Source organism: Phaethon aethereus (assembly GCF_964289735.1).
Source record: "Phaethon aethereus genome assembly, chromosome: 4".
In the NCBI taxonomy this organism is placed as follows: Eukaryota; Metazoa; Chordata; class Aves; order Phaethontiformes; family Phaethontidae; genus Phaethon; species Phaethon aethereus.
This window is the reverse complement of record NC_138578.1, coordinates 1665659-1688779: the sequence shown is the minus strand read 5'-3', so window position 1 is coordinate 1688779 and position 23121 is coordinate 1665659. Positions and strand designations below refer to the sequence as shown.

At 49.4% G+C, this 23121-nt stretch overlaps 1 protein-coding gene across 1 annotated transcript in view; it reads right to left on the bottom strand.

The window, feature by feature from the left end:
* Positions 1–21335, bottom strand: part of ADAMTS3 (ADAM metallopeptidase with thrombospondin type 1 motif 3) — a gene marked incomplete at its 5' end in the record, with an annotated part of 126031 nt that extends 104696 nt beyond the window's left edge. The window contains 3 exons of the mRNA XM_081999422.1: positions 12149–12549; positions 20326–20353; positions 21267–21335. Coding sequence (XP_081855548.1) covers positions 12149–12549; positions 20326–20353; positions 21267–21335 — 498 coding nt within the window. The remainder of the gene's footprint in view (positions 1–12148; positions 12550–20325; positions 20354–21266) is intronic.
* Between the last annotated feature and the right edge of the window lie 1786 nt (positions 21336–23121).

Genomic DNA, 23121 nt, shown 5'->3' with positions numbered 1-23121 from the left:
TACGTCATTCCTATATAAGTCCCACGAGAAATCTGCACGGTTTCCATTCCATCTACATTCTGAGTTTTGTCCTGGACTGAAGAAATAAACTCCAGAGAGGGAAGAGAAAACGGGAGGCTTTGGAGACGGCGTGCCAACAACGTAGGGTATCTCCAAGGCTACTGGACTTCAGGAGCTCGTTTCCTCAGTCCAATGCCATCAGAAGAAAGGGACAAACCCCAGACAACCTCAGCTCTCAAGTCTCAAATGAAGTTCTAGGTCAGGGAAAATAATTCAGAGGCCAACTGCTCCAAGGGACCAGAATTACAACGTGACGTGAAACCCAGAGGCCAAAATATCATTTTGACCTCTTTCAGATGTCTCCTGGACTTTATCATCAAAAGTGCCAAAAAAGTGCCTCGCCAGTCATTTGTGTCATTTGAGGTTGACTGCTCCCAAACTAGGCTGTTGCGGCAAGGAATTAATTTAGTTCCGTGCAATGAAAATGTCACCGGTAGGCAAGCAATTGCCAAAATGCAGAGCCTACCCAGGGCGCCCCGTTGTGGAACCTCTCCATACAGGGGTACTGACCGAAAGGTATTTGCACAGGAGCCAGCCAGACAGAAAAGACACAGGACCATTTCCAGGAAGGAACTGTGAGGCACACACGCGGTGGTGTCCACGAACACGTGTGCGTAGCTCCCTTGCCTACGACACTCCTTGTCTCCACCCTGAACTGCATGTCAGCCATGAAGGAACGGATCATCTTCGTCTTCTAGTGTGCTCGTTTCTACAAGCAAAGCTGTGCAGGTGATGAAAAGGAACCTACTGAGAGACAATGCCAGCTTGGACTATGGTCTCCTAAGGTTTCTACAACCACGTGTCGTAACAACGATTTCAAGCGGAGTGCTGCAGGACCTGAGTCAGGCTAGCAAGGCTGCTTCTGCTCTGGCAGAACATTTCTTCTCTCTGGAAGGCTAAGGGACCTTCGTTCGAGGCCTCATCAAAATGCTTCTCATTAAGAGGAACGGCGAGCCCCTCTGGTCTGAAATGCCTATTCTGACACCCTACGCAGGAAAAAGGCAACAACAATCACATTAAAAAAATGCAGCAAAAGAGGTGAAAGTCAGGTCACTTGCTGACATGGTTCTGGTCCACCAAACAGCTAAAACCTGGAGGACGGATCCTGACGGCACTGCCCGAGGTGACAGCAGCCAAAGCCTCCTGCTGCAGGTGGGTCATTTGCCTGATGCCTCCCCACGGCGGGGGAATGCGTTCCTCTAAGTCCTGGTCTTCATCTTGGAAAGTAGAAGGTGGTATGGTGTCAGCAAGGGAAGACTATCAAAGGATGCATCCTACAATACCCTTCGTCGTTGTTTTTGCCATGGAGTGACTGCAAATTACTACTGAGGAGGCTGAAAATTTTGTTGGGATGCTACAGCAAGCCGCTGGCAAACCCTGCAAGCTCAAGGGTCACTGGTTCCGCTCCAGTAAGCGGAAGCCCCTCAAGTCTCAGACCAACCCCATTTTTCAGCCACATGCTACCTAATCACAAATGTGTGTCAACAGGAGTTTATTTACTACACAGTCACACTTATGGAATATAAACTTTGGAATATTTGGAAATAAATAAACTTTGGAATATATTATGGAGTATAAACGTTGATGAAACCAGTACTGAATTTCATTGTGTTGCTATTCCTGAAACAGCTGATTGAAGAAAAGCAAGTGCCGGGATGAGGACACTCAAAATTGGGGAGTTTTTGAATGAGACACTGCTGTGACACCAAGGCCAGCGCTAGTAATGCCGACTCCACCAGACGCGCTGCTGCGTCCGGCAGGGACTGTGAAGTGTTCGGCACCCGCTCCTGCTCCTCCCGGGCTCCGCACAGCCTGGAAAAATCTGGACTCAAGAGCAGACTCAGTGGTACCCTGAGGGTGAAATGAAGGGGTAACATTTTTGTTTGGATTATGCAGGAAGAGGGTCATTCTTTTATTTTTTTCTCCCTCTGCAGAGCACTCATAGCACAGAAACACTAATATAGGTGTACTCTACATACATGGGCAAAGGTGCCGCTTAGCAAAATTTCTTTTCCATTAAGATTAGCTCAAGAAGGGCTGTAAAACCACAACTGTTCTGTAGCGACAAGCCGCTGGAATATAAACTCAAACCTGTCCAAATCCACGCATGAGGGATGTTTATTTTCACATATTCATAGCCGTAAACAAGCATCCCTTTCATAGCTTAACCGCTTTCTCGCCTCTGCAAGCTACGCCATCAGTGGAACGACGAGTAAGCAAAGAAAGATGGTAAGAACACAGTCATCCTGCTTTTCAAGACACACAACACCTCCAGACGGGTGCGCATGGACTTAAAATACACTACTTTACACAGACTTCCCTTCCTTAAAATAACGCCACATGAAAAATGCTTAAAAATAAACTAAAAAGCTAGTAAATGCTCTTTGCGAGTTTAATGGCTACACTACCCTGAAGAAGCAAAAGGCTTCTCTCTATATAAAATATTCATACATGCACATATGCCCGCGTGTGCCCGCACGGTCACCCCCAAACACCTGGGTGGGGAGCCCGGCAGCGAGCGGGCACCACAGCTTTACTGGAATAGGGTGGGAGGACTGAGTGGGGATTCAAGGGCAACTAAAGTACTGGAAAAAAATTGCTCAGTCGGTTTCTACTTTAAATACCTTATGTTCTGATAAAGCAAGGGATGTGCAGCTCTCTGCTGCGACAGAGGTCCAGGAGACGCATTTGAGGTGATGTAACGCTCGTCTTAAAACGTGCCAATCCCAGGATCTTCACATGAGATGCAGTGATCTTAATAAAACCAGCTTGGGACAGTCCTCTAGGTTAAGACGGATACATAGACAACTAATATCTGGAAGGTTTACACACAGTTTAAATCTGCGTTACGTTGAATTTGTTTGCGGTGCTAACTGGACTACTCTGATGCCAAATGCACACAAGTGATGTGTTCAGGCCTATTTTACCTGGCTAATAACACGGAAAAATTCATAAATACATTCATCTTTGAATGGACGTGCTGTAAAGTAAGAAAAACCTCACCTCTCTGTCAAAAATAACTACAGACACTATTGAAACAGACATCTTTTTTTAAGGTGGCTGTTACTAAGCGAGCAGAAAACGGGTTTTTTCTTTCCGACTTCTTTTCTGGTCAAGCAGCACTTGCACCACGGCATAAATGAAGACGGAACTTAAAGCGTTTCATCTTTCGACAGCTTATATAGGAGACCGTTGAGTCTCTTGGACAAAAGCTTTAAAAAATTCTGCAGCATTGTGTACAGGCACCTCGACTAAGTCCGATGTCCATACGACAGCAGCCTTGCGCATACAACCTGGCTGGGGCCCTGAAGGAACCACGTAGGCTCCAGCAGCCCCGTGTTCTCTCAGGAATCACGAGCCCCAGTTTTAAGCAAGGAACTACTGTAATCAAACCAACGAGGGGGAAAACCCAGTTACTTCAAAGGTAGACTTCAAACACCTCGCAGAAGTCTGCTCTCAGTCCCAGGTGTTGCTCCTTCCTTCTCCCTGAGAAATCACACTTGGAGAAGGCTACCGCAGAGGAGGGAAAAAAAACCTCTCAAATTTGTCCACGATGCCTTTTCTCAGAAGGGATTTTCTTGGTCCCGATTCATAGCCCAAGCCCCAGAGGTCTGTAATCCTTCTGCTGATGTTCCCCAGCGGTGCCCTCCCTCTTGGCCAGGGCAAGGAGGTGGTCTCTTCGTTGAATCATCACTCGGATCACTCGGACAGACAAGGAACCGTGGTGCGGGGATGCGCAACAAACATCTATCCTATCCGTTCATTTACTTAACCAGAGGAGACCACACTCCCAGATCTTCCTTGCCCAGGATTCTTCTCAGCACCGTTTGCAGAGGGAAGCAGCAGCAGACGGGGCTGCTTCTGTCCCCCTTGGTGCAGGAAGAGAACAGCTCTTGCAGGAGGAATTTTTCAGGTCAGCAAGACCGTCAGGCCTTTGGCTTTTGTGCTCCATTTGAAAAATACACGACATCTTTTCCCATTTGGAAAACCCATTACCCAAACTGATCGCATATTTCCGTGCTATGAAAGATATTTGTGCGGCTCCTTATATTTTGGCCCAATTTGATCAACATTAAGTCCACAGCAGTCCTACTATATATCTATTCAGTTTTTCCTACAACTGCGCAATCCTTGGAACAAAGGGAGATGGAGCGGCAGCCCATAGGAAAATTATCATTTCAGAGGAGGACCTAGCGGTTCAGTCAGCCTTGAAAACGTAAAGCAAACAATCAAGTGGAAACTCTGAGCGTAACCCTTTTTACTACTTCCTACTCCGTACAGTAAGTACAGGGCACGGAGGTTTCCCCAATTCACCACCCTCGGAAAAGCAGCCAGAAGTTGGTATGACCTTTCAAGGTCCCTTCCAGCCCAAACTATGCTACGATTCTATGAACAGTAGGTTTCTAAAACCACCTGCTGAAGCAAAGGAGATTCTCTCTGCACCTCTAAAGAAGAGTGTTCTTTTCAATTGAGTTTAATCTGACTTTGGTCATGGCCTGAGGTAGCAGTCCTGAGGAACAGGGCGCGAGGACGAGACGGGGAAAAGCTGAGCTGGGACTTGGAAGGCCTCAGATCTTCTCCCTGGCCGCATCATCTTTTGCAAATGCTGTCCAAGCGATTCACACATCTACACCTACGGTATCTGGCTTGCGGGCACAAATTCTTTGGCATTTTACTGTGACAAGAGAAAGCTTCACAAAAATGAGTTTTGATAAGAGCTTTGGAAGAAAAGGGAGGGTGTACGTGGGAAAGGGGAGTTTGTCCTAAGCGAGAATGGGAGAAATGCAAGGCAGGACAGCAGGAGACGCAAAGGACTAAGTAGTGAGGCAAATCTGTCATTAACCCAAATCTGGCCCCATTAGAAAAACTTGCAAAAACAAACAAGAACTAAGTGGAGCTTAAGCAACCATCTGCATAAACTTTGGCTACACTACACAAAGTGAGGATGAAGTAGCCTCTTGTTTTGAGTGACAACTTCAAGGAGAAGCAAACTGGGCATACATAAGGATTTCTACATTATATAATTTTACACTTCATTGACATTTACCTTCAACCACCGTCACCTCCCATCCCAGTACTCCTTCCCTCCATGTAAAACAAGAAGCCCGAGGTCCTGAACAAGTGTCATGATGGCACTGCATTGTTCCAAGTTTCTGGAGCTTCTGAACTTTGAGAAATCCCCTTTGCTGTGGATTACTATGCCTGAAAAGCCTGTGCTCGCCTCTAGGAAGTGCTACATACTGGAGAGGTGACAGGGATGAAGTCCAAGCCCAGCCTGACAGCGACCAAGGGCTGCTCAGTCAAAGGGGGAGGCCTGGCTGAGGTTACCAGATGGGGTCTGTCTATCCGAAGAGGCAGCTGCAACCCATCAAGCCCAGTTAATAAGTCCGCAGGGCTGCCAAGTACAGCAAAACGCGAGCGGCGAGAACAGGCACGGCAGGTTGAGGGAGCTCACCGCAAGGACGTAGCTGCTGTGGGCAGTACGCAGTACGGCAGGGTACCACGAACATAGGGACGTTAAATCGGTCTAAGACACTGCTGCCGTCCGCATGGGGCAGCGCGCAGTCCGGACGCGGTGCTATCTCCCTAGCCCTGTATTCTTTTTCTCCTGCGTTTCGTGCTCCCAGAAGGGGAGGATTACCAGATGTCCGCTCGGCCGCAGCCCGGGCAGCGGAAGCGCACAGCTTCCCACGCCGCCCCCGCGGTCCCCAGCCCGGACTGGGAGAGAGCTCCAGGGCCGGGGGGACGGTCCCATTTTGAGCCTCGATGCACATCCCCTCCCTCCTGAGAGCACCCACACCTACGCCCGCCACGTCTGCGCCCCGCTGCCATCGCTCCGAGAAGCGGAGATGCTCCGATTGCCTTCTCACAGCAGCCCTGCTCAACAGTGGGTCCCTAATAATGTTCTTCTTTAAGATGTTGGAGTTAAGCTCACCAGGAGGTTCCCACATGCTATAACCAGATGCTCAGCAGCAGTTCTAGTGTTTGTCTCCCACATGCTCTTCTAACGCAGTGAGATAAAGTATCACCGGCTCCTAGAAAGCCGTTTCTCCATTTAGTAACATCGTCTGGCCAGCTTGGGGGAAATCATGTTGAAACAATACATTAGTACCAACACACGTACAAGAAAGAAGTCTTAATACCTCAGTCTTGATGGAACAACAGGAATAAAAAAGATTTTGAAACAAATCAAAATGCCCTGAAAGCGCTTAGGTCCCGGTATGCACTGAACCACTTGCCTGAACTTAAGCACTTTTTTAGGGCTTTTCCTGAACCAAGGCTTACGTCTTTCTGCAAGTATCTCTAGCCCGAGATACTCCAGCCTGCATTCCAAACATATCTGCCAAAGGAAAGTAACTGGGCACATCTCTGCACATCCTTCTGTTCAAACGCTTCCGGTAACTCTTTAATCGTTAACGAAGAGAATGCCCAAAGCACCAAGGCTAAGAAACTCTCATCAGCTTCCTTCCACAAAGGATGAAATTAAAAACAAAGTTAAAAGCTAACATTTAAGAAGCCCGTACTTTCAAGAGGTCTGCGCTAGGGGACTGCCATGTCAGACAATCACAACCAAACGCTGAGGTTATGCTAAAACTCCCAAAATACCGACAGCTCAACCTTGGCTTGTCTGAAAGTACTCGTCGTAAAGACACACAAGTTTCATTTGTGTCTTCTGAAAAAAGGGATGACATTAAGCAAGTGAGGAATAATCCGTCACAAATGATAGATCTCAGCAGTGGTGGTGTTTTTTTATTCTTGGTAGCTGGTCTGTCTTCAAGGATTTCCCTGGTTTGACAGCTGAACGCTAAAAGGCAGGTAAGGCCACTGAAGATCTTCCATTTGCACACAGCTGTACTTTCAAATGAGTGTCATGTAGCTCTGACTTGAAGACCATGGTTTTCCAATAAACAAAACAAGTCACATTTTACCTGGTATCTGAAGTCGAAGACGAAAGATTCATCTTTTCGAGTCCGGCCCTTTCATTGAAAAAAGTAAATTTAATGCTCTGTAACAAATGGCAGACCACAGTCACACTCGGCATTGCATATCTGTGAATATAAACCAAATCACAACTCAACCAAGGAGGGACACGCCTATAAAAACATAGTTCGAAGTGTAGGTGCAATCCAAAGGCACCGCATGCCAACAACTGCTTGGGTTTTGTTACAAAAGGAAGAAAGCTAATTGAGAAGCTGAAGTAATTTTCTCTACAACAAAAGGTAGGAACGGATTTAAAACTTTTACTTTGTTATTTCTAAACGCCAAGTTTGCTGTGGTCTGTTTATTTACAACCTGAGACATCTGTAACGGCTTCTTGAGGCGGGCCATTTTCTGCGCCTCCCACAGCAGATCCAGCACTGCACCAGGCCTAAGTAACCTGTGAAAACTGCCGCCTGCCAAACCTGCTTTGAACTTAGTTCCACCTCCTCCCACATCTTGCAGTTATTTTCCCACTTTTCTAAACCGTATGTTCCTCTAGATGTGTACCGGTACTTTCTTAGCAACAAATGACAAGGTCAGATAAACTGTAGGGACTTTTGAATAGTTAAGCCATTAAAGCTCGAGTAGCATCTTGGCACCTTAGAACAGGAAGCCTACCACAGGCATCGGACACCAAAATACTGTCCAGTAGACGCCCACCTGGGAGGAGATTAACTACCCCTTAGCAGTTAATTAAAACATTTCATTTAGTGCCGAGACACACAAAAAGCGTTCCCACAGTTATCCAGAAGAGATGGCACCATTAAGACAAGCTAAATCAGATATATTAAATTAAGTTCTTCACGACTGTTTGAATGATCTGATCTTTATAGGGAGGACAAAAGGGAAGGGGCTACTCAGATGTAAAGAGGGAAGGGGTTGAGCAACTTATGCAGGAAGGCTTGCCACAATGTTTAGTAATACTTACTCCCCTTAGTACGTCTGAGCCTAATGAGACGGACAGCACGCGAGCACCGAGGTGAGATGTTCCTGTACGGGCACTACAAGGAAGGGCAAAGCAGAAAGGAGGCGGAACGAGACACGGGAACGCAAGAATTAAAGGCCTACGAGTATGTGGGGGGAGCACACGTACCTCGCAAGCGCTGTCTGGGTGAGCTGAGCCCTCCGCCCAGCCCTGCCGTGCCCGCACAACTGGACGTCCTTCCATCGTTACAACACACTCTGCCTCTGAACATTTACTAAACCAAAGCCAAATAAAAAGAGGCAAGGTATCGCTCAGCAGATGTAAATCTCGGCTGCTGCCTGTGAGACTACAATTTCACCATCTGCCTATCAAAGTTATTAAGAGCTTTTCTCCTTCTACCCTCCTCTGGTAAGAGAGCACAGGCTTCAACTTCTCAAGCCCACAGAGCCCCAGGGTGCCGCTACCTTCGGCTGGCGCATGTCGGCATGACGCTAGGATAAGCTTCTAGAGAAGGTGTCGGGTTTTGCACCGGCACTCTTCCCTTCCCAACGCAGGATCAACAGCGCTGCATTACGACAGCAGCACCCGAACTTCAAAGGAGTTGCAGAGCAAGCTTTAGTGACAGGAACATACGGAGTCGACAGGAGCAGCCGTAACTGCAGCAGGTACCAGCGATCAGTCGCCAGCCGGAAATTGTGCGAGGCGCTACGAACTACACAACCCTCCTGAAGCGAGACAAAGCGGGACTCCTCCACATCCAAGCTGAGCTCCGGGAGGATGACTTTGCTCGATGACTGTAACTTGCTTACAAGTTTTGCCGCAACTCTGGCAAATATTTGATAAACTCTATAAACATAGTGACGATAAATACTGCTATCGTGACCAAAACGACAAGAGAAATACACAACAGAAACTTGTGGAAGCACCAGCTGAACCACGGTTATAAAAACAACAGGCGGCTTCTACATGACGAATTAAGTGTTCTTCAGCTATGACAAGTACATGCACACACACCCCATTTTTTAAACAAACAGGGTTATTTTCAAGGGATATTAAGCAGATGCGAGGATAGGAATTTGCAAAACTGATGGCATGCAGATGACTTTTACTGCAAAAGTAGATACGTAAACTATTTCAAAACAAAAGTGTTCAAATATTTCGGGTTTTAAATGTAGGTTTAGATTCAAGAAGAGATCATAGTCAAGATCTTGCTTTACTAGCGCAAACGCCAATTACTCCATATATTTTACAATCAAACAAGCAAAATTCAGCACCATTACATTCCTCATAACCGTACAGCTAGCGCCGAGAGCAAACACTCAACAACAGGGCATGCAGCGATGTCCATAAAGTACACGTTAGCACCATGACGTAATTTTGACCCTCTATCAGCAGGTACTATGAGTCGTGATGAAAAACCTCCCTAGGCACAAACGAAAATGCGCAAGGTCTTTCGCTAACTGGTGGCAAGCCAAGCGTTCTTCTTCCGTTACTTACGGTATCAAACTTCTTTTATAAGTTAACACACAGAGCGAATTGCTACCACAGTGATTCCCTTTACTTTCTCCCAAAAGGTAAGAGCCTAGCTGGCTACACTGGAGAGCATCTAAATTCCTTGGAAGTAAAAAATAAATCTTTGCAATAGACACATGGCCCTAGAATTTCTCAGTGTTGTTCCAGTTTCTGTTAAGCCGTGCTATCTCACTCTTCACATCTTTAGGATATGCTGAGGATCAAATATTCTAGCCTGGTTGAGAGACGCATAGTACAGAAACAGAGAAGCCAGAAACGCTAACTTCAAGTTACTTCTGCTAGCATTGGAGCTGGCGGGAGGAAAAAATAAATCTGAAACGCCATCAATCTTCAGGGTTGTTCATTTAGTTCACACTCCCTTCCTTAGAGCTCCGGACAACTGTTACAACATCCAGGTGAAGTAAGCAAGCAGAAGTGGCCCAAAAAGGGGATTTTCAACACGTGAGCGGTTCTCCCATTTGTTGACCGAAACAGGGAGCAGTGAAGCCACCGCTGCCGCTCTCCACCAGCCAGGGTGTCCCCAGGCAGCAAGGGAAAACACAGCGCAGCAGCTAGAGTGGCAGCCAAGGTGGGGTCCAGGCAAGATGGGCGTGAAAGCCTAAAGTTGCGCCAGGGGAGGTTTAGATTAGATATGAGGAAAAATTTCTTTACAGAGAGAGTGGTCAGGCATTGGAACAGGCTGCCCAGGGAGGTGGTGGAGTCACCATTGCTGGAGGCATTCAAAAAACGCATGGATGTGGAGCTTTGGGACATGGTTTAGTGAGCACGGGGGTGCTGGGTTGATGGTTGGACTTGATGATCTTAAAGTTCTTTTCCAACCTTAACGATTCTGTGATTCTGTGAAAGCAGCATGGGCAGGGACCAGAGTCCTGACAGCTTCGTAGCATGCCTGTGCTCCCATGCTGGTTTCCAGCCCTGCCCGATGGCGAGTGGTTCAGGGGCTCAAAGCAGCCCCTCAAAGACTGCACGAGACAGCTTGGGTTGAGACTAACAAAGACAACAGTGACTCAGGAGCGTGTACCCACTCTCCTCCTCAAACAAAAACCACATGTTCTCCTAGCCCAGTCCCTAAAACCACGGAGAGCACATGAAGGGCTTCTCCTGGGTGCTCTGGGAAATGGGTGGCAATAACCCACACAACCAAGAACCCTTCTATTCTTTCCTTAAGATTCCTTTGGCATCTGCTGTCATCTTATACGTGTGGAGGTTTGTGAAGACAGCAACTGCTTCATTTCAGTTATCTGAAAACACAACACGAGCAGCTTGTCAGCCACATGACAATCTCTGCCAAAGCCGCTGTACTCCTTAATGTAATTGCATTAAATCCAATTTATTGTCTTGAAGTGCTGTCTCACTTAACACAAGAACTTCATTCAGGATTACTGCTAAAATACAGCTCTCAAGCTGAGGGTCTCATTCATTCCAAGAACTACATCTGAAGTTGTATCTACCCAGGCAGGTGTCTGCACGGCCTTGGTAAACACAGCACACCGCCAACAGATTCTCCTAAAAAAACCCCCAAAACCCCAAACGAACAGCAAACACCCAACTGACATTAGTTGATCACCTCAGATGTGAACACCACCAGTATTTCCTTTCTTTAAGTAAGGAAAGTCAAGGAGTTTCGGCTGTGCACAGCCATAAGCCGTGAAGGAGGACTTTGAGACATTTCTGCAATTATTCGGGGACTGAGGCGCCCTGCGGAGGCGGGGAGGTGTGCTAGCCAATACTTTTGGCAAAATGGAATCGAATCATTAACATGTGGCATGTGACGGGAAGAGGGAAACCTGTTTCCAAGAAGGGATACTTGTTGCTGACTTGTTCGTGTGACTGCTCTCCTGAACAGCAACAGAGTACCCGCTACGTTAATCTTCCTGGATGTTGCCGTCATGTTCCACCGCTGCTCCTGCTACTTAAAGAGTACAAGGTAGGTATTGTTAGCTTTCTCTACCGCATGATTGAATTAATGAATGGTATGTGTGCTCAATATATGCCCAGTCTTTCAATATGGGATTTGTGTACCAAGCCAGCCGCTGCATCTGCTGAAGCCACAAAGAAAAACCATGCGTTTCCAGCTCAACACAGCGATCAGGCCAGTGTAGTTTTCAGAACGAAGCGTTAATAGATGTGAACCACTCAATTCCCGTATGATACCTTCTGACGAAACGAAACTGCGTGTAAGAAAACAAAAAGCATGCTTATTTTATAAATGAACCCTTTAAAACTTAAATCTGTTGCTATTCTTGGACTCCAGGGCAGCCCGCGATTTTGCTACCCGAGAAGGACACAGTGACGATTTGGACGCCAAATTCTACAGTCGCTCACCAAAAGGTCGTTTTTTAAGTCTTAAAATGACTTTGTTATTCATTTTCCCATTTGTAACACCTCATGAAAGTAAAAAGCAAAACCAACAAAACGTAGGTTTGATCTCTCTCCCTCCCACCAGTGACATTAAGGCCTCTGCCCATCGAACTCAGAGCAATTATCCCAGAATAAAGCAGTAGGACTGTATACATCAATATGTGCTGAGGCATTTTTTAAGGGATTTAAGAAATGAAGTGCCATCAGCAACGCGCAGTTAAAAGCAACAAAAGCTGCATGCCAAGTGGTAAACTACCAGACATATTAATGCCATTAAAAAAGCCTTACCAGACCATCACAATTGCTAATAGCAACAGAAGCTCCGGGGATGTCAGTTATGTCTCCCACATAGGCGCAGTTGGTCCACAGGGGCTCTCTTTTCCATAACCTCTCTGTAGCAGTCCTAGTCTGACTCGCGTTACCAGCATCCTTTCCAGTTTCCACAAAGTCTTCGTACCACTCCACTACGGCCTCGGGAGCCACTAAACGAGTGTTGGGTTTCAGCCGGAGATGGAATTCCCTTCCGAACGCAGTGACGTTAAAATACAGCTGTTTGGGGCTCTGGGATGCCTCCCGCGCTGATCTTCTCTGGTGACTCGCAGACAGGATATTGGAGACGTAGCTTCCGTCTGCATCGGTACTAATCGGGATCACTAACCCATACGGCCTCGGTCTGCTTTTTCGTAATTCTGCCAAGAGAAACACCCAAAACCAAACTAAAATTAGAACAAGAGCATGGAACGAGCCTGAAGACTGAAGACCAGACGCGCGGCTACCGAAGCGCACGTCACCGGAACCAACGGTAAACGCAAGGATGCGACAGGCCCTTGGCTGGACTGTTACGGGCTACGCTCTTTCAGAGAGGGCTCCAGCTGCCGCTCATCTACGATACAACACAGCGCAACTACCGCCTGGCCGGGCCTAACGTCAAGTGCCATGTGTGTTGGACCCCTCCGCCTCCCTTCTCCCCTTCCAATACTCCCAACGTAGGATCCCTGTTAGAGCTACTCCACATCACTCCACCAACATGTTCAGCTGAAGAACGATAAAAACCGGTGTAGATTTTAAAGCGACAGGGGACAGTGCCACTTACCACCCCAACGAGCATTAAATTATCTACTAGATGGCTAGTCCGGGTATAAGCACACCGATTTAGCGCAGGCAAACGTAAGCTATGAGTCACTGCTCTCTTCAGCTGGAACCCTCAGGCTTCTAAACTTTCACGTGGGTGAGGGCTTTTAATACTCTTCAGACTATCGATTGTTATTACGAAAATGCGTTGTACTACTGTTGCACAGACACTGAGCAGACATGTAAAACAGAAGCAGAGAAGCGTTTCACGCATCGTGTTAAGCAAGGTAGAACCAACCAGGGACAAAGGGAGAGGACCTTCAGGGAAAGCATTTGGATGCCACCAGGGTGGAAAAACACAAGAAGCTGTGCCCAGTTATGCACCTCAAGTAAACACACCCCACAGATGCTGGGAAATGCGTTAAGCGCATGCAGAATACCCTCCACATGCCAAAATCTTCCAGAAGCAGGTCTTTCACGACTCTATTTTCATAAAACTTACAGAGAAAACCCTGAAATACTCATTTACATTTTTCTGGGGAGCTTCCTGGGGTTTAGGTTTGCTTAAGAGCCGCAGAAGAGGCAGCGACGCTTCTGAATTCTCTTGCAAGAAATGCTGTGCAACTCCTTCACACACCTTAAACAGAATTGCTTGCTCCTGTGTCAAGACCTCCATTAAGATTTCGAAAATGAAGTGCCAGGCTTGGTTACAACTGCTATTTGCATACGTATGTCTGCAGTCTTAGAAAACTGAAATAGGGAAAAGAATCCAGTGGGTGTCACATACCGCTGATAAATTAATCCGTGTCAGCAGTGGTATGAGCAGTAGCTTTTCCCTCTACCGGTCTCCTCTAACAAACCCCCTCAGGCAGCAACTTGCTGTTGCCCTTCCTCTTCGTGCAACTTGGGTAAGAGTTCAAAAACAACGGAGAAGCTAATTATAAAAAAAAAAAAACCCCGAGCACACAGAACTCTACAAATTAAACCTAAGCCTTGCACTTTACTGCAATACACAGCACTGAAGAAATCCTCAGGGAATAATATAGAAGCTCAGGGGCACGACCCTCAGCTAAGGCCACGTGCCCTAAACGCAAGGTGTGGTTCCAAGGAGAAGTCACTGCTGGAATGGCTCTCAAGAGCAGAAGAGCATCCTCGGATACCTGAGCAGCTCTAGTCCCTTACTCGTAGCCTGAAAATAGCATTATTAGCCTAAGGGAATCATTTTCCCCATCTCTCCTCTCCGCTATTCTCAGGGCACTGATGCTAAAAGGAAGAGAATTTTCTCTTTTGCCCAGGAAAGGTCTTCTCCTGTCACCGCTTATGGCATTTGCAGCCTTGTATCAGGACACACACACGTGTTTCCCGTTGCCTTCAAGTAATTTCACACCACTGTAACACAAGTCCATCAAATGAGTTTATCTTCTCTGCGAGACCTTTGTAATCTGGAAATAATCAGGAAATTCGGTGTCCAATTTTCATCCCGTAAAAGGAGAAGGAGAGACCTTCCCAGGCCAGGTCAAGCTGCAGGCCAAACTGCTGCTAAGAACCGGGTCAGAGCCTAAGTCTTAAACCTGTGTATTAGACTACGTGAGAGTTACAAAGGCACTTAGCACAGACATAATTACACCCTCGCTCTTCTCTTCCTGAGGGAACTGCCTAAAGCAATACGAGAGTGATATTACTGATACTTTTCACTTAAAAAAAACTTCAGGACAGGGTAGCTCAGATGCCACCACTAAGTGCCACTGAGAATTCCTCAAATAAACATACTTAATTAAATGAGCTAAATTTTACCCGCTCCCAGTGCGAATCACCCTTGAACAGAGAATTAATAGAGAAAAAAGCTCAGTAGCTAGTTCCTCTCCCCTGGTAGCAGTGGCTGCTTATTTTAAGACACTCACGCATTCAACGAGTAACTTTAGTAGGAAAACGTCCCTAATGGCTTCACGTAACTGTTTTTTCTCCATATTTTTTTTTTTATGCCAGTTACTAAGGGATTCAACAGATGTATGGTACTCATAGGATGTACATGGAAATTCAAATTCTTGCACTATAAATATCTTTACATACAACACAAATACTACATCCCAGGCAAGTGAGAAGTTGCTTATTGTTTTCAAGCCCGATGTTCTGAGCCTGTCCAGCAGCTAGCGGTCACAGGGTGGTTTCCAGTAGCAGCCAACTCAGCCTATTTTGCCCCACACCTAGAAGAGCAGGTGCTAAACCCAGCATCCTAATTAGGACATTATCCTTAGGATAATTCCCACCTAAAACACTGGGAATACTGAGTCGCGATTGCTAACCTCCCTCCTTAGAGAAGGGACCAAATTAAAACTCTAAACTCATTTTTATTAATTAGACACCAGACCACGAACCAGAGACAGAACTGCTGGGCTGTGTATCCTAACTGGGTCAAAGTAAAAATCTAGATACTCATATTCCCCACGCTTCAGCGGCGAGACTTCATTCACAGACTGACATTCATCCTTTTACCTCGCCGAGATTTTTTTTTTTTTTCTCCAAGCGAGACGTTCAGTGCCAGAGACCACAGTCTGGTGATCAAATTCTGCGCTCACCACACAACTGAGGAATTGCTTTGCACATCTTGCAGCAGCATTCCCAGATTTCTACTTGCGGGGGCAAAAAAAAGTTATTTCGCTAATAACAAGAACAGCCAGCTAGCCACAAGAAGGTAGGAACAAAGGGTGGAAAATAAGAACTGTCAAGTTTTTGAGTCAGCAAAAGCCTTTTCCAGAGTCTCTAAATGCTGAGCTAGAAGAGGAAATGCCTTTTGTTCAAAGGCAATTAAAATTAAATGTGACATGACTGAATGCTGAAGACATCTAAGCTCCTCTGCTGACTTATATTACCCTTTTTCCATAGCCTGTATGGTCTTAGGAAATGCTATTCCAGCTGTAGGTGTTTCCTTTCCTATGCTGAAATATCAGAGCTGCTCTGTTCTGCTAATTCAAAGCTTACAGTAATGATCAGAAAAGAAACACAGCGCAATAGAGAAAGTACTTAACTTCACATTTTCTTCATTTTTTTCATCTGGCTTTAAACTGCTTGCTCCAGTTGCACAATGTTTAGGTTGAAAGGAAGCACTTAAGAAAGAACATCACATTCTTTCATTGTGTGCCAAAATATAATTAGCTAGAGAATGTCTCTGAAGAAGCCTGGCCATACTTTTTTCTCCCCTCAAATACACATGAAACCAAAGAATTAACACCACTGGCTCACTGTACTTGTCCTTGCACTGTACCACAACTGTGACATTGGTGGTTCAAGTCCTAAACTTGTTTAGGTTTTGGTTTTTTTTTTCTTTTAATCACCTGCATTTGGAAGAGCATTATTTTTCCAGGCATAAGATTCTGTGAAATACATTGATCAAAAACTGCTCATGTGGTTGTCCACAGTAGAATTGTAAATGCATAAACATCCACTTAAGATTTCAAAAGCACAGTCTAAATTTAAATCAGCAGAATCAGTGGCAGGAGGAATGCCTGAAGGTTCCGACAAATTATTTCTGTGTCTAAACCAAGCTACCCAAGTTTGAAGATACGACTTTATTTACTTCTTTTAAAAAGTATTTAAACCTCGTTTAGTGTTCATGATTCCGATTATTTTTTTCCTCACACTGCACGTAAATAGATTTTGATAACAGGACTGTCCTTTTTCCAGCCTTCTGCGTTGCCGCCAGAGGACCAACTTTTGTGAACAAATTAATATTTTGGTTACGGGAGCTCCACTGCTTATCACCGTGCCCTGTGAAATTACATCTACTGAGCGAAAGTGTTGGCAGCAGCATTTTCCCTCCAACATTTTCTGAGCCGTGGCAATGCGACGTAGATTACTTACTACGAGCAGTAACCACACCTGCCTCTTTATACCGCTAGCAAGCACTTCAATTGGGAACAGCAATGTGGAAATCTATTAAAATTACACCAAAAGCACAATTGTAGAGATGATGATGGGTATTGTGCACGGAAACAAGCGTGCGGGAACTCCTGCTAACACCCCGTCCAAGCCGTCCCGGCATCGGGTCCCACAGCAGCATGATGGGATGACCAGCGAGCTACCATCCGCTTCCAGAGCTCCCTCACCTCTCTTGGAAGACGTATCGGAACGCGGCTCATAGGGTCAGGATGCTCAGCTACCTCGGCGAAAGGACTGGATCTAACCCGACACCTCCAGAGCATCCCTGTGCCTGCGCCTTCTGGGTGGGTTTCGGCAGCTGTGAGACCATCAGATTGCTGGATAGCAGACACCCAGCTTTGCGCTGGGAGTACTGGGGAAAAAATAATTACCTGCCGCTGTAGGAATTTCAATAAAAAGACTGTCTCATGTTCTGAGAGATTACCCCTCCACCCTACCGATAACCACAATGGGACGAGCGCACACCCAGTCACTTAGCAAAGCGCTGCTTCGTAACGAGAGAAGGTGGTGCAGTGACAAACAGGCCACCCTAGCAGGGGTTTCGTCCTCGCTCTTTTCTGCCTTCATCGCTGGTATTTCACAGAAACCGAGAAGCAGTTCTGGTCCCTCTCTTTGCAGAATCTGGATGACTTCAGAACAACTATTCCCTCCGTATTTGGCTGCCTTTAGGTGGCAGGAAGGCCCAGAAAGATGAGACAGAAAAAGGGGGATGGATTTCTTGAGAATTCCCACACACCTCTGCACCTGAACAGGGCTGAGGCTATGCGGTCTACCTGAGTGCTAGACACTGCGGGGCGGGTGAATAGAAACAAGGGACTGGAAGAGGAGCGGCTCCCACGCCACACCTCTCTCTAGCGTCCTCACTCCTCTACTTCGCTGCCAGCTTGTGCCAGACAGACAGACAGCTCAAGGAATTCTTTGTGGTATTTTCACAGCCTCTGCTGAACTGCAGGTGAAGGTGTTTCAGGCGGGCCGCGTGGCAGCCCGGCACCACCGTTTCGCAGGCTAGACGTCCGAGTTTTCTTCCAGAAGTAGCACTGAGCAGCGATGAAGCTCTGCTGCACGGGAGGCTGAGGCAGGAAAAGCAAAGATGTAGCAGCACCCCGAGTGCCAGCACCTTCAGGCTTACCATGGCACGAGTGACAATACTACCATTTCCACCTGACAGTTTCCGGGCATTTGCAGCACATGAGGCATTAATGCAGTTAATTAAGCTTGGGTAACTCCCTATCTCTGTAACCCACTCTGCACTGATATTTTTAAAAAATAAAATCCTATATGCTTTTGTTAGTCCTAAGTGACTTTCCAGGCTACGAGAAAAGATTAGCTGCTGACAGCACCCAGCCCTAGGTCAAATCAAAACATACAGCACCGATGCAAAGTGACACTTAATAGGAACTTAAAAGTAGGACAATGCGTTTGGAGGCAATCCTAATGCAGGTTTACTGTCGTCATTAAAACTCTGAACTGAGTAAGCCATACTTTTTCAATCACAATTTACAGGATCAAACATGACTTGAAATATTAATGGTTTAAAAACACAAAGCGTAGGACGAATCCCAATGACTGTAAGTGTTAGCTAGCTATTTGTACTTTAAAAACACCGATTTCCCCTCAACAAAACACTGCTGACCCCTGAAAGCCGGAGCTACTCGCAGGCAGTCTGGTCTTGGTAAGCCATCAGACTCTCGGTCCCGCTAACCTGAACTCAAAGCCACCGAGATGCCGTGCGGTTGGGCTGGGGAGGCACTGACCGGCCAGCAGCTCGCTCTTGCTGGGCACTGACCGAGTCCCATCCCAAGGGGTCCTGCACCGCACAACGGGACATTCGGGACCAGGGACTCATGGACCTGCGAGCGGACAGACCCACCCGCTGATGTCCTCTTCATCCCCCACCTGCCCCTTCCCTGGTAGAGGAGGGGGAGATCACATCAGCTGTGAAAGCTCCTTCGGTGCCGGGCAGAGAGCCTGTCCCACAGCGAGCACGCAGACCTGCCGCGGGGGGGCTTTGCCCAGGGTGCCTGATTCACCCTCTGCCACGCAAGACCACCTCTCTCCTGCGGTTCCTGTGCGCCTCAAATGTTCCTGACTACAGCAATGCCGGGACCATGAAAGAAAGGAAAAAGCTGAAGGAAAACAAGTTATTTTCCAGATTAAGGAATTTTGTCTGGTGTACTGTGTAATTTCAAAAGACGCATTCCTGTATAGCTTACGGTTTCTGAAATTCAAATACAATCCATTTCTCATGGAAACAACTAGAAAAAAAACACAGGATCAGCCTACCACTGCGAAAAAAACCTGTTTGCCAGTTAGGTTTAAATGTACCTAACTGCCTCAATTCCCATTATTCACTGATCGCAGTGGAAATCAACCTAAGCCCAGAAGAACACAGTGCCAGAACTGAAATTGAGACAAGACCTCCAAAATTTAGAGAAATACTTGACATTCTTTTCCAAACAAAACCTCACATCAAAACCTGAACCAAAACCTCAGAACTGGAGGTCTAATGGCAACTGGAAACAGAACTGCCTGGGGTCCATCCCCTCTGCTACCGCCCCTCTCACCAAAAAGCTCCGGAGTGCTCCAGAGCACACCCCAGCGTGCAGACGCTCGCGCTCGACAGCAAATTGCTAAAAGGCTCGTTTCACAAGCAGGTGGGCTACGGGGCACGTAGGACGGCAAACTCTTGCACTAACACCCTGCGAGAGGGAACGCCAGCTTCCACATCCTCTCCCCATCCCACAGAGCACTACCTTAACCGTTAGTTAAATGAACACAGGTCTTCTGAAACTAGCCTGTGTGCGCTTGCTCCTAATTATATGAAGCTTCCCGTCTTCAGAAGACTCTTTCAGAAAAGAGTCAGGCAGGCTTAAGTTTCAACGTGAAGTACCCTTGGGCACTAACAAGCACCTTCCACTTCAGTGCCCTCGGTCATCACAGCCGCCAACCTTGCTGTGCTGCGCACGCACGCTGTGCCATCAACAAAATATGAAGAGGCCTGGGCATTAGGCAAATCTTTTCCAGCTAAAAGAAAAAGTTGGACACTTCCAAAACAGAAGAAGAATGGTATGAAGACATGCTTTGCCCTAGCCAAACCGAGTAGGCATTTCCTCCTCAATTCAGAATTGAGGATAAAGTGTCTGACCCGGAGCTGATTTGCCCTGATATTCTGAGGGCTCGTTTAAGCACGCTGCGATTTTTAATTTTTATGTTGTCTTATATTTGAGAAGGGAAGCCCAGACATATCAGGATGCAAAAAAGCATAAGGAGAGGGCCTGCAAATCCAAGTCATGACACATGGCTGTGGAACTACCAATGCTCTTGGGTGGTAATGGGGTGGGGGCACACGAGGGAATGCTTCCCTGCACACAGATCACTTCTCCAAAAAACAAACGAGTTTGTCGAGCTTACTTCTTTTATTTCTGTTTTGATATCGGCAGTAAGTTAAGAACACTTACCTAGCTGGATCTGTTCTTCTTTACCAGCCTGCAGAAAAAAAAAGAAACACATGCACAAAGTCATTACTGCAATCACTATGCAACGTGTGACAGCAGAGTGCTTCTCCAAGGCTGAAAAATGACTTGGTCTGTACTGCACCATTTCTAACATTTCTGCTTTTGGCTTCCAGCGACAGCATTTTTCCTTCGCTGGAGAACCTGCTGATCCCACCGGTATACCGACAGAGTCCACAGAAAGTTTATCATCAACAGACCTGCTCAGCAGTCTCGATTCTCAATGACCCATTCTATACAGCGGGACACCGTGCCAAAAAGCCAGCCCCGCGTCCAAAGCAAGGCCTTGACGCCGGTGGCAGCGGCGGGCGCCGCGGAGGACGGGCACCAGGGCCGCCGGCGCCCCTCCGCCTCCGCGCCGGGAGCTCCGGCGGGCAGCGGGGCCGGGGCGGCGGCGGCCCGACGCCCACGCCGGCCCACCGCCGGCGCGGCCCCGGCTGCCCCCCTGCCGCCGGGTCAGGCCCGGCACTGGGGATGCTGCGCGCCCGGCTCAAGGCTGCTCCGTTTCGGGGCTCGCCCGGCCGGAGAACGGAGAGGGGATGCGGGAATCTGCGGACGGAGGAGAGGAAGAAACACGCCCGGGACAAGCCCACGGGCGGCTGAAAGCGCTGCCGCCCCGCCGCCGCCGCCCCGCCGCAGCCCACCTGCCGCCCCCGGCCGGGGCCGCGCCTCCCCGGGGCGCGGGCGGGACCGCGCCGGCAGCCTGCCGGGCCGCTGCCAGCCGCCCCCCGCGGGCAGGGCAGAGGCCGGGGCGCCTCGCCGCAGGAAGGCGCAGAGCCGCAGGGAAGGGAAGGGAAGGGCAGAGAAGGGCAGGGAAGGGGGGGAGCGGCGGTCCGGCCGCCGGGCTGAGGCGGGCGCGGCGCCGCGCCGGCCCCGCCGCCACTCACCTGCCGGCCGGCCGCAGCGCGGAGCCCCAGGAGCGCGGCTGCCAGGACCCACAGGGGCGGGAGCACCATCCCGAGCCGGCCGCCCGGGGACCGCCGCCCAGCCACCCCGCAGGCTCCGGCCGCGCTCCTCCCGCCGCTCGCCCTCTCCTCTCCCCTCCGCCGGCGGCGGTTCGCCCCCCACCGCCGGCCCCGTCCCTGGGGCCGGGCGCGGGGAGCGCGGGCTGCACCCCCGCTAGCGCCGGGGCCCCGGGGCCGGCGGCAGCCGGGCGGGCTGGGCGCGGGCGGCGGCGGCGGCGGGGCGGCGAGTCACCGCGCCGCCTCCTGTTGCTCGCTGCGCCCTGCCTGCGCCGCGCATCGCGACCTGCGCCGCTAATAAAGCCGCACCGGCCCCCGGGCCCGGCTCCGCCTTCGGCACGGCCCGGCACACCGACGTCAGGGGCGGCCGCCGCCGCCCCCGGCCCGGCCGCGAGGGCGCGGAGCCGGGCGCCCCGTCCCTTCGCACAGAGAGAAGCCATTTCACACGCCGAGCCGGCCCCGCGCTCCTCGCCACACAGCCCGCGGCCCTCCGCGTCCTCGCCCAGGCTTGCAGCGGCCTCTCGGGAAGCCCCCCCGTGCCCCCGCCCGACACAGGAACCCCACGGGCCCGCTGCTCGGAAAAAAACTCAGCCACCCACTCGTCCCGCCAGCCGCCGGCTACCTTAGCAGCGACGCGAGCTTCGCGCCGTGGCAGCGACTCGGAGAAGAGGTCGCCAGCCCGGGACGACACCGCGAGGCTCCCAGCCGGCTGGAGGCCGGTCGCGAAGCGACTTCTCTTCCCCCCGCTGGGAGCTCGGCCCACCCCCGCGTCCCCGCTGCACCGCCGGCAGCGGCGCCCGGCCTGGGCAGAAACCGCAATCCGCTGGGCCAGGGCCTTCCTCAGGCGAAAACGGTCACGCACAGGCCCTGTACCAGAGCATCACAGGATAGGGCGGGCTGGAAGGGGCTTTAACGGTCCTCTAGTGCAGCCCCCCCCGCCAGGAGCAGGGGCGTCTTCCGCTGGATCAGGGTGCTGAGCGCCCCGTCCTGCCGGACCTGGGATGTTTTCCGGGACGGGGCATCTGCCACCTCTCTGGGCAACCTGGGCCAGGGTTTCACCACCCTCCCTGGGAAAAATTCCTTCCTTAGATCTTGTCTGAATCCATCCTCTTTCAGTTTAAAACCGTTACCCCTTGTCCTGTCGCTACAGGCCCTGCTGAACAGTCCGTCCCCATCTTTCTTATCAGCCCCTCCAAGCCCTGGCAGCTGCAGGAAGGTCTCCCCGGAGCCTTCTCTGCTCCAGGCTGAGCCCCCCCAGCTCTCCCAGCCTGTCCTCCCAGCAGAGCTGTTCCAGCCCTGGGAACATCGCTGGGGCCTCCTCTGGCCCCGCTCCAGCAGGTCCCTGTCTCTCCTGTGCCGAGGGCTCCGGAGCTGGACGCAGCCCTGCAGGGGGGTCTCCCCAGAGACTTGCCTAGCAAATGTTGCGCAGTTGAGGCTACGCAGTAACGCTGGGTAACGGGTATCACCAGGGGTATCCATCCCCAAGGGGGAAACAAAAAACTTCACAAATACTTCTTAAGAGCCGCAGATAAAACATTGCTACATCCTTGCACTTTAGGGGCATTCCAAGAGAAGACCGAACTTTGTCGGGGTCAGGATTATCTGGTGTTACGAGAGATGGTTAGTACGCGAACATCTGGATCCCGATTTAAAACCGTATTGTTCTGTGGTACCTTTTCTATTACCGCTCACGTGATACGTCATGGCCAACCCAAGTAAGTTCCTGTTGGCCTCCATCTACCAGAAACAAGGGGTGGTTGCTGCTCCAAGGTTTTCAGAA